This window comes from Gymnoscopelus braueri (genome assembly GCF_963280865.1).
Source record: "Gymnoscopelus braueri genome assembly, chromosome: 6".
NCBI lineage: Eukaryota > Metazoa > Chordata > Actinopteri > Myctophiformes > Myctophidae > Gymnoscopelus > Gymnoscopelus braueri.
In genome coordinates, this window is record NC_137607.1 from 39,845,605 (window position 1) to 39,860,184 (window position 14,580).

A 14,580-nucleotide genomic window follows, 5' to 3' on the forward strand; every position below is an offset into this window, starting at 1 on the left:
AGGATCGCCAATGTGGAAGATCGCCTTCTCTCCGACGTGCTTTTCCTAAGGACCGGGGATGAAATGGTCTTTCTTGTCAGACAATAATTGGGCCCGCCGTGCCCTACGATGTGCAGCCTCCGGGCGAGCTAACGCTAAAACATGATCGGACTTCAGTGGTTGAACGGGTGACCCCTGACGCCCCTCTCTCTCTCCCACCGTGAGCAAGATCTCCTTCATTACCAACAGACGTGGGAGTAACGTTACGTTTAACTGCACAATGTAACATCAGAGGTGAGGTCGAGGCCGGCTGTAAATCTGTGCCCTGGGATTTCGTTTCCACCCTGCCTTTATTGTTACAAATTCAACCCAACTGATATCGTAACAGAGAATGTGGCCGGTATGTTAATATGACGGTTGAATAACAGCGACGGAATATCGTTTAAAAACATTATTTAAAAAAAGGGAAGGCCACTTTGAAGGAACGGTGAGTGGAGTAGGGAGCGACGGATCGGGAGATAACGCGACAGCAGTGAGGAGAAAGCCGCCGCACAGGGATAGGGAGGAAGAGTCGTCATTGAATTAGCATGTCCCTCCTATTATCAGCACAGATTGGCAAGGTAATTAATCCCTTTATTGCCAATGCAGGGGAGAGACGCGCCTGGGAGCCTGGGAGAACGGCGGTGCTGGCAGGAGAAATGAGGGAGAGACGGAGACACAGAGAGAGAGAAAGAGACAGAGAGACAAAGAGAGAGAGAGAGAGAGAGAGAGAGAGAGAGAGAGAGAGAGAGAGAGAGAGAGAGAGAGAGAGAAGGCTGGGATGGACAGGCTCACTGTTTTGCTTTGCGAGGGCAGGCCAGCACACACACACACACACACACACACACACACACACACACACACACACACACACACACACACACACACACACACACACACACACACACACACACACACACACACACACACACACACACACACACACACACACACACACACACACACACACACACACACACACACACACACACACACACACAATCATGTAGGCTATATCTCTGTTGACAGATGGACGGTACAGCTCATCGCGTAGGGGGACATGTAGGAGGTGGACCACAAGGAACGGAGAAGCTCAGAAAAACGATAACCCTGAGAGAGGGGGAGGAAAGAAAGAAGAGAGAGTGAAGACAGACGGGGTTAGACAGAGACAAAAAGATATAAACAAAGAGACGAGGTGGGAGCAGACACAGACTGTGTAGAGAGATGGACATGGAGGGGGAGAGAGAGAGAGAGCGAGAGAGACGGAGACAGAAGACGGATCGAGACATTGAGAAACAGAGGGCAGGATGGGACAGGGGAACAAAAGCAAAAGAAGCAGTCGCTACTTTACACATCAATATTCTCTCTATCTCGACACCAGGTTCACTTGAGGCGCCCGACAGGCACAATCCAACATTGTCTCCGTCTTGGTTCTGTGGGCTCATAGGCCTGCACCGTGACCACCTGTGAAGGCTGTGTTGCTCATGTGTTATTATGTCCTATGGAGGGAATTTACTGTAAGACTAGAAAAAGTGCTCCTCGGAGCATAGGTCTCCGCCAGGTCAGGTAGGTTATTGTGGCCTCCTGGTGGCGCTATAATAGGCCAATGTGAAAAGGGTGCCATTTCTTATTAGGCCTTACACGGCAATCGGACACTGCATTCATGGCTTGAGGCATTTTTTGCAAAAAAAATGTTTTGCTAAATTAAACCTGCTGGTGGCGCTATAACAGGCCAATGTTAAAAGGGTGGCATTTGTTCCTCGACATAGTGTGAAGGTGCGTGCAAAGTTTGACCGCAATCGGAATTTAGATGTCAATCTTACCCAATGAGAATGGAATATGAAAAATCAAACACATCCGTCTTGATCACATGTGTACCGATTTAGGTGAAATTTGGATACAATCGGAAGGAGTAATATTAAAAAAAATTGTTTTACGTAAGTCGGCCTCCTAGTGGCGCTATAAAAGGCAGATGTGAAAAATGCAGGGCAAAGGTTTTTCCTTGACCTCTAGGGAGTGTGCATACAAAGTTTTACACAGATCGGTGCAGTTATAGGTACAAACATGAATTGGCCTGTTATAGCGCCACCATGAGGCTGATTTGAAAAATTTTAAGTGCCATTTCTTCCATGGCATAGTGGAAATATGCGTGCAAAATTTCACGGAAATTGCATGCTGTGTTCATGATTTGAGGCATATTGTTCAAAACAGAGTATTCCTGCACACTTTGGAAGCCATTTTTAGCCAATCAGGATGGAATATGAAAAATCTGAAAGACCCGTTTCGTTTAATGACTATAGAGATACTGTGTACCGATTTGCGGGATTTTTGGACAAAATCTGTAGGAGTACTGTCAAAAAATATGTTTTGCACAAATCGGCCTCCTGGTGGCGCTATAAAAGGCCCATGTGAAAAATTTCTGAATTGGCATCCAGGGAGTGTGTGTGCACAGTTTCGCTGCGATCAAGCCAACGGTGCCGGAGATTAGCTGTTCACAGACGGACACACGGACGGACGGACACACACACACGGACGGACAGGGGGTAAAACATACTCTCTCGCCATGCCTTTCGGCCTGGCGGAGACAAAAATATGACAATGCTTTTAAGCAAGGCATCTTGCAACCATCATTTGGCATTTCAAGGACACATCTTAATGTATATTTATGAAGGGGACTCAAACCCTTTGAGCTATATATATATATATATATATATATATAGGGATATATAGGGACCATATCTCTCTCTTTTCATTGTCTATGCTCTTCTCATCTCTCTGTAATTGTTGCCATGCACACATTTTAATTCCCAATGTGCTGAGCTAGATGCCAGTGCTGCAGAGGAACAGATCAAAGGAATCATGACGATGTTACGGAAAAGCTGTGAAATCGTCCGACGCCAAGGAAGGAGCACGTTCTGCCAGGGGACTTTGTTAGACGCGTACAGCTCAAAAGCATCATTCTGCAAACAGACGAGAATGTCTGCGGCACATCACACCAGCACTCCCCCAATAACGCAGGGTGCTGTTCTGACCACACGCAGAGACTGGGAAGATATAATTGGCGAATTATGTCAGCTCGGCATACCTTATAATTTCAAACAAATTGGGTCACTCTCTCCTGTCTTACAATCCCTACTTGCAAATGTGTAATTTGAGGGGTGCGGCGACAGATTGAAATTGTATGCAAATGTATTGACATTCTGAACAATTAAAGAGGTGGTCTTGACTTGTGTGGGTGGTTTCCGCAGCGCCCGGGGCTTTCACGTGGGAGTGATTCACAATCTCACTCTGCGACGGGGGATGAATAAAAAGGTTTCCCAAGCTCACCTGTGTCCCATTGAGGTGGTGGATGGGCCTTGCCTGTGCATTTTACCGTATAGAAATGTTACCTTGTTAGATGCTTACGCCGTGATTTGAGGCCCACATGCTGGCACTTGGCATGAGTAAACGACCCACACAAACGCATAATGAGTTTTTCATGCGGAACATCTCGTTTAAATCAATTTAATCATCTCACTTAGGAGATGCGACAGTGGAATATGTCTCTTTATGAGCCCTTATACGAGACAGAACACGGGCGTGAAGCCACAGACAGTAGTTAGTGGTATGGCATTTTGTGTCAGAGAAAAGGCTCATTGGTTACAGTATGCCAGGAGAGGGACATAGTGACCCAATTAACTTCCACTTTCAGTGTTGTTAAAGAAATAGAAATATTTGCTGTTTGTTGGACGCGACCCCATTCCCTCCCCCATAACAGGAGCTGATCTTGTCTCAACTTTGAGCGACATTATTAGACTTGACAAGAACCCAACTGTCTGAAGCAGAATGTCCTGGCATCACTTCTATCTGATTGCGCTCCATGACAAGGCAAAGCATGTGACAAGAGTCCTCACCCGACTAGAGAACGAACCATGCACTCCGTGCTCTGTGTGTGTGTGTGTGTGTGTGTGTGTGTGTGTGTGTGTGTGTGTGTGTGTGTGTGTGTGTGTGTGTGTGTGTGTGTGTGTGTGTGTGTGTGTGTGTGTGTGTGTGTGTGTGTGTGTGTGTGTGTGTGTGTGTGTGTGTGTGCGAGAGTGGCATTTTAATTAATGTTTAATGCTGTGTGTACTACCTTGTGACTGGCCATCACAGTCAGAACAGGTATCGTGTGATCCTACATGATGATGCCAGGCCCATGCGCTCTGCAAATACTGGCCACTTAGCACTGTCTGCTCCTTCCTGCGTGAACACCCCCCCTCCCCCCCCCCTCATCATGGCTCCCATCCGGGGCTCCACCCAATAACGCAGGGACCTTTCCAGTCCGGTCAAGGACAACAGAGTCATTCCCTATCTTCCAGTGTAACCTGAAAAAATAAAACATCTAGCAGTGTGATAAAGCCATCATTATTACTATAGTGTTAAACGTGTATTTGTTTTGTGTTATCTGGCCTCCTGCACTCCCTATTGTTTGTAGCTCATAATTGCTGTGAGCTAGGCTTGTTGAAAGCTTACTCTAATGTTGTAATCAGTGAAAGTGAGTCTAGTTGGGAGCATCAGTTCTCTGACCTTCCAGCTAGAAGCTTGCAGATTGTACAGTGGAAAAAAGAAAGAAACAAACGAGCATAATTTTACGCTGTAAGTAGTATGCAATATTTGAGGGCCAGGCTCTGTGGGAGAGAGGATGCTTACTGGATGCATAAACATCTTAATAACTGTTCATAACTATGTACCTAGATTCCTGTTGAAGCCTGTTTGATCCTGTGTGTGGGGGGTGGGGGGGTGAGGGGGGGTGCATGTGAACCTGGGCAGACTGTGGATACACATGTGATGTGAAGGGATGTAACGCACGATTAAGGCATAAGCATTGTTTTATATATACTCTTTAAGACTTACTGTACAAAACAGCAATTACACCTTTAGACGTCATCAATCCTACACTGACGAAAGAAAACATTCTGCTGGCTTTTACATCTGTGACCAGAGAAGCGAGTGTGAGCCGCTCTGAAACCGAGCATCAAGATATGTGGAGCGTTTAGTGACAGCCAAGAAAAAAAGTGCCATCATTTATATGTCAACATCAGCCGTGTGGGAGGACAACATTATTGACATCCTGATGATCATCTTGGACCATTCTCCCCTTGCACTCATCGACTGCAACTCAACACACATTAGTCAGGCGCGGGGCCAGGTCCATGACTCATTTGTCAAGTTGAGCGAGCTGAATCCTCCTGCAGTTCAGACGTTAAGCGTACAGTCTTCGCAATAGAGCCGACATGGGAAAAAATAAGAGGCATTTTGAAAGGGAACTTAGGTAACGCACTAAAGGTGCTGGGCTGAAGAGGTCAGCCTGAAGAAGATCCACAACGGATCAAAACGTTTCAGCTAATAAATAAGTACCTTTTACCTGCTTTGGTGTGCGGGGTTTACACTTTTGAAACAATAAGAGGCATACACACGGCACAAAATACTTAACCACTTTTTAACCTAGGTAAAAGTTTTCCCCAAAAAAAGTTTTAAAAGGTTTTACAAAAGCTAGTCCATGACCGCATTTCCACCCACTGTTTGTCCGGGATATGGTGCCATGACAACATATAAGGAAGATGTGTGCATGTACATCCACCTCAGTATCCAGGTGCAGGACAAACAGAAGATCAACATATATTTTTTTTTAAAAGGTCCTCACACTGGTCAGATGCTCCACTTTGTTTATTGCACTTTTTAGCAGAGCATCTAACCAGTATGCAAACATTATTATTTTTACCGTGACCACAGATCCCATAGAACCACGGCATTGCTGTCAATTCGGGTTATGGGGCTGCGACTACAGACCCCGTAGTGAAAATGCTAACAAACAGTGTAAATTTGGGAAAAGTGTCTTCCTCACTCTCTGCATATGCCAATAATCAATGCCCGTGTGCAAGTTCAGCCCACTGAGAAGATGGAAAATGGATACGGATGGACTGACAGAGGTTTTCTTCATTCTACTATAGTAGGATAGCAACAATAGCAGATCTAAAAGCTCGCAATGCATCGCAATACAGCTTTTAGAGCTGCCATTTTCACTTGTCGTCCTACAACGAAATATAGGGGTAAAGTGGTTAAGTAGACGAAAGGCTTTCCTTTCTAGAGCATTGACTGTCCGTGGAGACAACGTTAGGGGAGTGTGTCTCTCTCAGACACACAACATATGGTCTTATTTCAGAGAGAAGTCTTTTGTTTTTTGTATTAGTAATCAATGTGCATTCAACAGGTGACTAAATCGATTGAACGTTCTGCCAGCCTGTGTGCAACCTTTCTCATAAATTCACACCAGCTGTGCTCAACACAGACTGCAGGAATGCAGGAATCTGCAGCTTGGCCAACTGTTTGCACACTGTACATTGTTTTGGTCAAAGTGAAACTGAACTTATTTATATTTCTGTCTCCTGTAACCATGTCATTCAACTAATTATAAACTCTGTGTTTGACTGTCTGATTTAATGATTTGATAATTGTCTGACACACACACAGCTTCACTGCAAAAACTGCCATTTTCATGTGATACAACAGATATTTAATCAGAAACCTAGTAATTGTTATTGTTGGAGAAAAAAACTCAAAACGTGTTGCATTAGGGCATATAAATAAGTACATTTTTCAACTTGCTCCCCTTGATCACTGTATTTGCATTTGGCGCACCCTCTGCATACTAATTGCCAATGAGGTCTGCTTGCAAAGTTCATACTTTTGTTACACTAAAAGCTCGCTCTGAGTAGAGTGACACTGTTGGCTGAACCCAATTTAGCAGCCACCCAGGCCTATCAATACCAAAGTGGGCAAGCAAATACATTAATAAATATTGAGCCCTGGGATAATCTGTGCGAAGGTTCCTTGACCTCTGTAGCTTTTCACTAACTGCGACATGCATTACATTGACTTAGGACTGTGGGTGAGAAGGGGATTAGTATAATTACAGTTATTATACTGTATTCTCAATCTAAAGACTATCGCACGTCTGGGCCCGGTCTCATCTTGGTTCTTGACAGTTAAATTAAAAACATGCTTAGCTGACGTGACCCGGCATGATTGATCCCTCTCCTCCCCGGTGTTTTGCTTAGCCCTCTCTTCTAACCCTCCTCTCCTCCTCTCTCTCTCTCTCTCTCTCTCTTTCTCTCTCTCTCTCAGGCGGGGCCTTGACTCCTTACACTCCACCCTCAAGAGTATGAAATGTTTATTTAACAGCCGATGGGGATTTGGCAGTTCAGCACCATCACCAGGGGGAATGACGTATCCTTGCCCCAGGCCAGCCTTTGTACCTGTTTGGGCACGTACTGAATAGCTCCAGCGTTGAGGCTACGTATCCATCTGCCTATCCATCTCTCTCTCTCTCTCTCTCCGTCTTACCTCCTTTCTCTTGGTGGCAGCAGGATACGCTCGCAGGGCTCCCATGGGCCTTAGCACGGGGGACTCGGGGAACGCCCGCACGGTAAAACCTACCCAAATCCCCCAGACACTGATCCCTTATGATATGGTAACTGGCTTTGAGGTGTTGTTTACTGCCGAGCTCCACTCACTTCGCCCCCGTGAGATGCTTTCCTACACTCCAAAGCTTCCGTAACATATCTAGCACATATTAGATTCTAAATTAAAAATCAGTCAGCCGTGACACTTGACACACAGATGTGGGAATAAAGGAGTAGGGAAGGCGCACTTAATAGGACTAAAATCACTATGTCAAAAAATGCAATTTCCCATGATTGTGTGCAGAGGAACTGGGAGGTGCAAGGGGGTAAGGGCGGGGTGGGTGGGGGATACTTACCATGTGCTGGATCAGGTGGCCCGAACTCCAGATTGTATCTCAGGATGTAAAAATTATTCCACACATATAGCTGGTTATCTCGTGGGTTGTAATCCACAGCCGCGATGTACTGGTACTGGTTGGGAAAGTGGATATCCACATACTCCCCGCGGTTCTGCTTGGTGTTGTAAACGTAATCGATCAGGCTCTTGCTGACCTCGCTCTCGTTGTCTTCGTACGTGGAGCGGACGACGTAAAGTACTCCACAGACCATGAAGGCGTTGGAGGCCGAGCGCTTGTCGTAGGTCGTCTCCCACGTGGCCTCGAAGCGCAGCGTGTACGGGTTCAGCTGGCTGAGCACCACCATGCCGTTGTTCTGTTCGGTGGCGTAGATCACCCACAGCCCGTTCTCGTCCACTGCTAGGTCGATGTCCGTCTTGCCTCCCCACTTGTAGGGTGACGTGTCGTGGTAGTTTGCGTTGTTGATTATGGCCTCGCCGCTCTTGATTCGAGTCCGCAGGTCAAACTTTACGATGTTGCGTGTACGTTCCTTGTTGAAAAACACAGCACCGTCGTACACCACAAAACCCGTACCGTCCACCCGGTGGGGCAGTTTGTAGGTGATGGTTTGCCGTGCGTTTTGGAAGTCATCCAGGGAGGAGTACTCAATGAGAGTGTCTGTCCTGTAAGGAGTCCAAGGCATGAAGTAGATTTTGTCACCGGCTTGCAGCGGGTCTTTGCACCAGGCACCGGCTTGCTGCTCCGCTTCAAAGAGAAAGGAAGGATCTCCAACAGCTTTCAGAGTCCCAGGACAAACAAAAACTAGTGATGGGAGAAGAGTAGACATGAGAAACACACACAGGTTAACACAGTGGCAGCAAAACAACTTGGAACAATAATGACACTCAATGTAATCTCTAGTGTCTTCGTTTTGTGTTACAGGTTGTCCAGGAAGAGTAGGGGAGGGCGGGTACAGGCACCCGTTAGAGTGGCCGAAAGATGACTAACAGCTATGGCCAATGTTCACGAGCAGTTATGGGGAGTTTGTTTTTTGTGCATAGAAAGAACAAAAGGAAATAGGAAAGTTGTTAAGCAGAATATATAAAGGTAAATAGTCTGAAACGAAAAGAAGCCTCGCTTCTTAACTGTTGGGAGTAGAACAGAAATGAGGGGGGGTTGGGGGGGGGACAAAATAAAGGAAAATAAAATAAGAACTCAAATGAAACAATTTGTCCTGTAAACAAAAAAAAGCAGCAAACTAAAGCCACTCGTCAACAGACGGGAGAGGCTACGAGAGAGCAGGAGTCATCCGAGTCTGAAGAGTGTGCATGGGGCAGGTTGTGCTTTAGACGTTTCTCAGTTACACCACCTCTCCTTACAGTGTTATGTACCTGAGAGGCTTGTCATTATCGAGTGGTGCAAATGTCACATCCATTACATTTTAAAACAACCGTCTCAGTGGGCGGGTGGCGGTAGGGGGTTGGGGGGAGGGCTTTCTCTGAGGCGCACAGAGAGAGGAGCAGAAAGTGGTCAAGTAAGAATAACAGGGTGGGGCGAGACAGAGGAGGGAAAAGGCGGACGGGGGCTGAGAAAGAGAACGAGAGTGTAGAAAGCGATAGCTTGGAAAAAAAGGGCCCAGAAACACGGTTACCATGGCATGCTATGGAGAAGGACTGGGAAGCCAGGCGGTATGGAATTCTGCTGGGTAGCAAAAGCATCCAGGGGTTATGACGATAGAAACTCCCCATGGACCACAGCCAGTATGCCCCTACTTACATCTTAGGCTGCTTATGTGGTTGTATCATCTTTAGAATGTATTTTCTTTTTACGCACTGTCTCATTCCCCATGTAGCACTACGTTATCCGTTAACATTACAATAGGGGTATACTGGAGATCATGTTTTACACTATATGTGTTAGGACCAGTTTATAATATCTGTGTACAGAGATATATATTATAATGTGTGTATATAAGTTCTTTCTTTGATTTGTATTCATTTAATGGAATTCCTGCAATGTATTAATCCAATGTGTAATATGTCTGACAGTCCTTATCAGCTAGTAGAATTCCACTCCACTGTCTCCTCCTCTCCCCTGTCTTGTGATAATAAAGTGCTTGGTAGAGGGGAGGATGCGCCATTGTAAGTTGGGATCGTGTCCAGTGAGGTACATGGTCGTTTACAATCCTCGTACGAGTAAAAGAGATCTCGTGTGTCACGTGTCTTCTTTATCTGTGTGTGATCAACAGCAAGGGGGTTTAAGATAACGATCAAGAACCTATCATTTCACTGGTCCTTCGTGTCGGATTTCTACGTCGTTTTTGGAAGAGGAGAAGAGGACGCATCGCAAGTCTATCGATAGCCAGAGATCTAAGAGGGTCCTGCAAGCCCTGGGGTGTAAACCAGGCCGGTGTTCACCAGTCCGAAATCTTCTCTTCGACGAACGACTGCCGAAATCTGAACGTGATCACACGCCTATAAGAAACATGTAAGTGTGGTCCTTGTGTGGACATATTGTTGTTATTACTAAGGTGTAATATTGACAAGTGTGTTGTAGTTGTGCATAGATAAGCAACTACAGTTATAGTTGTGTTGTAGTGGCGGGGGCCACTGCATTTTATTAGCTGCAAGAGTTATACTGAGAACGAGTTTTGTGAGTTCAAGAGAGAGTCACGGTAGTTAAAAGATAAAGAGTCTGATAGCTCCCTCCGGAGGATTTAGTGATTTATCCTCTGGGGCAAGTCGACACGTAGTGGACCCTCCAGGGCAGATCCTTTTGTCTATGTTTAGTCTATATATCTTATAACCCCCATATCATTCTCAGGGGTGTACGGTGTGTGGTTTGAATGTGATAAGTTAGCTGATCCCCTGGGCTAGTCCACACGTGGTGAACTGGTGAATATTTGGGTGTGATACAGTTTTTGACCAGTATACAGCAGTGCCTAGAAACGTTGAAATACACTTAGTTAGGATAAGAACAAGATATTTACAGTGATTAAAATAATTTCTACACATTGAACAGAACATTATAATAACCACACATATTTAAGTTTTCACCCACATAATAGTAATTGACTGCTAATATGGAGAAGGAAAAAGAAGATACAGGTGCTCCTGTGAAACAAGTGATTGTAGTCGATGTTACCAACGAAGGAAATAAGCCAAAGCAGGGCAAGAAGAGAGGCCAGCCAAGGGCCCCCAACTCATGTTTTAGGTGTGGTCGTTTAGGCCATTTTGTGGCTGATTGTATATCAAGCACAACAGTACATGGATGGGATGATACGAGGAAAGAGAAAGGCCAAACAAGGGCCCCCAACTCATGTTGTATATGTGGTCGTAAGGGCCATCTTCTCTTCGGACTGGCTCTTTGCGAGTCATGCAATATGTCAGGCTGGGATGATTAGAGAAGAGAGAAAGAGAAGAAGCTAGGAGGCTGTGCGCATTAGAGCGAAAGCTAGAGAGTATTGTAGTAAGAAGAACATGTTTTGTTTTGTCTAAAAGATGTGTAAATGAGAGAGTGGAATGTGCATTTTTTGTGATCTGTATGAATGCCCCAAATAGATGCAGTAATCATTTAAACATTTCAAATTTCCATGTCGTGGTGCACAACGACATGTAAAGGAGTGATGTTTAAATGGGTGAGAGAGAAGAGGAAGAAAGAGTGAATTTGTATGTGTATGGGTGTGTGTGGAGGAATGTACTTTTATTTAGTAAGAACATGAGAATACAGTACATGGAAGTACAGTCCACCTACATGATTAAATTATGTCCTGCATGAAAGGAGAGAGAGTGTGCGTGTGTGTTCAGGCGTTAGTGCACATGAATGTGAGTGAATGTGGTGTTTGGGTGTAATACATATGTACTATATGTAAAGTGTGTAGGGTAGCAACAGTAGTGTGAAAAAATGGGTTATGACGTGCGTGTGTGCTTGTATACGTGCATGTGTGTAGGTTCATGTACCGAAAAGACTGTGTGTGTTTGAAGCATGTGGAATGACGTCACTTACGTTGGAGAGTGTCAGGTACTGTGTGTGTGAGAGGAGTGGGTGTGTCTGTCTGACTGTCTGCATGTGTGTGTGTGTTCACATGTGTGCGTGAGAGAGAGAGAGACAGAGAGACAGAGACTGAGTACTGGAGAGTGAGTGTGTGCGCGCGTGTGAGTATGTGTGTGTGCTCGCATGCATGAGTGAGAGAGAGAGAGAGAGAATAAGAGAGTGAGAGCAATTCAGTGAGCCTGGCTCTGTGTGCGTGTGCGTGTGTGTGTGTGTGTGCGTGTGCGTGTGAAGTCCAGCCAAGAAAGAGAAAAGGAGGGACTGACCCAAACGAAAATTTAAAGTATTTTTACTCAGTTTGGGAACTTTAAAGTATCTGTACTCATTGTTTAAGTATTTCTAGTCATTTAAGTATCAGCAAGAGTTTGTGAATAGTCCAGCCAGTTTCTCAAGGGAAATAGCTAAATGTTAAGGCCACGTTGTCAGGTTTCGTCTCACGTTATCTCGTGTGTTGATTTAGTAGTAGAATCTCCCACATGTGAAAGTATGGGGGAAGAGTAGCAGGCCACTGTTTACATTCAGATAGAAGAGCAGCTTAGATACAAGCACCAAAACCCAAGAATAAGAGAGAGCTCCCTGCAGTATGCCCCATATAGTTTGAATTGCGTTGGTAGAAGACGTTTTTGTTAAGTTAAGACAGATGATACACATTTTGGTCTCTGTGTTGGCCCTTCCTGATTATACTAAGTCCTTTGTCCAAACTGAAAGATATTAAGGCCTCTAGGTTTTTACTCCAAATGTCTCTTAACCCATTAAGACCTGGAACCTGTGTAAATTTTTGATATGTACTCAACCTCATCTCACTAAAGTTCGTTGTGGTATTTTTGAACCCCGAGGCCGCTAAGGGCATCGATGTTAAATGTCTGACTCTACAATAATAGCCAAGATGCATTTTCTACTTTGTTTATTTTTTGCTGCACAGTAGACTAGCAGAGGCACTTTTACGCCTGGGAAACGCTTATGTAGATAAGATAAAAAGGAACCTAGTCGCGCTTCACATTGGGAGTTTTTATTTGTTATGTCTGCCACCAGTGACACAGACCATTTCACACTTAGGATCTGAAGTTGAGTCATGACCATAGGTCATATCTCAAACAGGAGGGATGGTACACATATAATATATAATTAAGCAGCATTTTCACACTTATAATTTTCAAAATTATGCTAAACAGTTTTGTACATGTTTTTAGACAATGAAAAGGTAACGAAAGGCCATATGTAAGACTATTATTTCCACTTCTTGAAAAGTGATGTTACTGTAAAACTAGATTGAAGTACAGATGTGTGAAAACGGCCATAGCCATAATGCATCACATTAGTGGAGCCATACATGAAAATAGTGACTGGAAACTGGAGGTTTACTTTATTTAAAAGCGAATAAAGTCCAAAGTGCAAATTATCTGTCTAGTCTTTTCTCTCTCCCTACAGGGACTGAAGCACTGGTGATCTGCATGCCGTGATAAAGATCATTAAGCCAAAGGACCAGGACCAACTCTGCGCTGAGAGGGTCCGTTCCGAGTCCTGGTCACCAACACAATTGCTGTGAAACGTGTTATTTGGATCCACAAAAGGCCACTGTAAATTGGTTCGAACATTATCAGACATTTAAGTAATAGGAGTGCTAAAGCCAGCAGCGGGTGGGGCCGAGCTGATAGCGCTACGGTCAGACCCAAACCTGGAGAAGACTCCCATTAAAATAGTCCCCTTCCTCATTCCTATTACACCTAGAATTGCACCCCTGGTATTTTTGTGAGTTTTATAATTTCTATGAGTGTATTATATATTTGTATTATTAAAGTTACTCGTAAATCGAGGAGTGTTGACGAAAATGTTTCTCACCGTCTAAATCTAAATGCTGGGTATATTTTTACGCTAATCAAATCGCTAAGACTAAAATGTGAATGTTTATGGTTGCACACATATAAATATATCTGTTTCACACAACTGGTCATGAGAAGTGACATGCCTCGAAATCCAATATCGCTGGTGAGCCTTGGGAGAAAATGACTTTGAACTAACAGCAGCTATTTGCCATGAAACCGTACCATCAGTTGAAATACGCCCTAAATAGCACTGTTAAGCCTGTATGTCACTCGGAAGCCTAACCTTTGTTATGTCCACGCTGGCTCTGTGAAGAAGGGTCAGATCAACGAACAAAATTGTCAACAGACATTAATGCTGACTCCCCCGTGTTTGTTTAGATCAACTAAGAATTGGAGGTTGTAAGAAAAATACAATCTCACTGGTAATCCCGTGCCAATAAGGTTGGTTTGTCTCTCTTTCCCCATCTTGGAGTGGGAAAGCTTATGTTACGTGTAGAGACAATTAACTATAGACGTAGCCTGTTCCTCAATGCTACAATGACCAGAGGCCCAAAACCGTGAGTTTGAGTCAGCGTCGTTAATGGCCGTCCAGAATAGATGGACTCTTGACCTTTTGACTGCTGCGAGTGGAGGGGTCTGCGTTTCTGATAAAAAGGACATGTGGTGTTTTTTTATTTCAGATGACATTAATTCCAAGAATGTTAGTGACGCAAAGCAAGACCATTAGTGTATGGTCAATGAGAAGGTCGTGCAGACATGCGGCGTTGTCTTAGACTGATGACGATATTTGTCCCAAGTGCTCCACTCCACACGAGAGTGTGTATTCCTTTCAAGCCCTATTTGAGAGTGACATAGAAAGTTAGTCCCAAGGCCACTGGAAGCGAAGAGGCAAATGTTTGAGTTGTTGGGTTGATTAATAAAAATCCTGTTATG

The 14,580-nt window shown here is 44.6% G+C and overlaps 1 protein-coding gene across 9 annotated transcripts in view; it reads right to left on the bottom strand.

The window, feature by feature from the left end:
- Positions 1-14,580, bottom strand: part of adgrl2a (adhesion G protein-coupled receptor L2a) — a 127,859-nt gene that overhangs the window by 39,652 nt on the left and 73,627 nt on the right. For all 9 annotated transcript variants that reach the window (XM_080430110.1, XM_080430107.1, XM_080430115.1 and 6 more), the window contains one exon: positions 7,796-8,596. In XM_080430110.1, the coding sequence (XP_080286236.1) occupies positions 7,796-8,596 (801 nt within the window). The remainder of the gene's footprint in view (positions 1-7,795; positions 8,597-14,580) is intronic.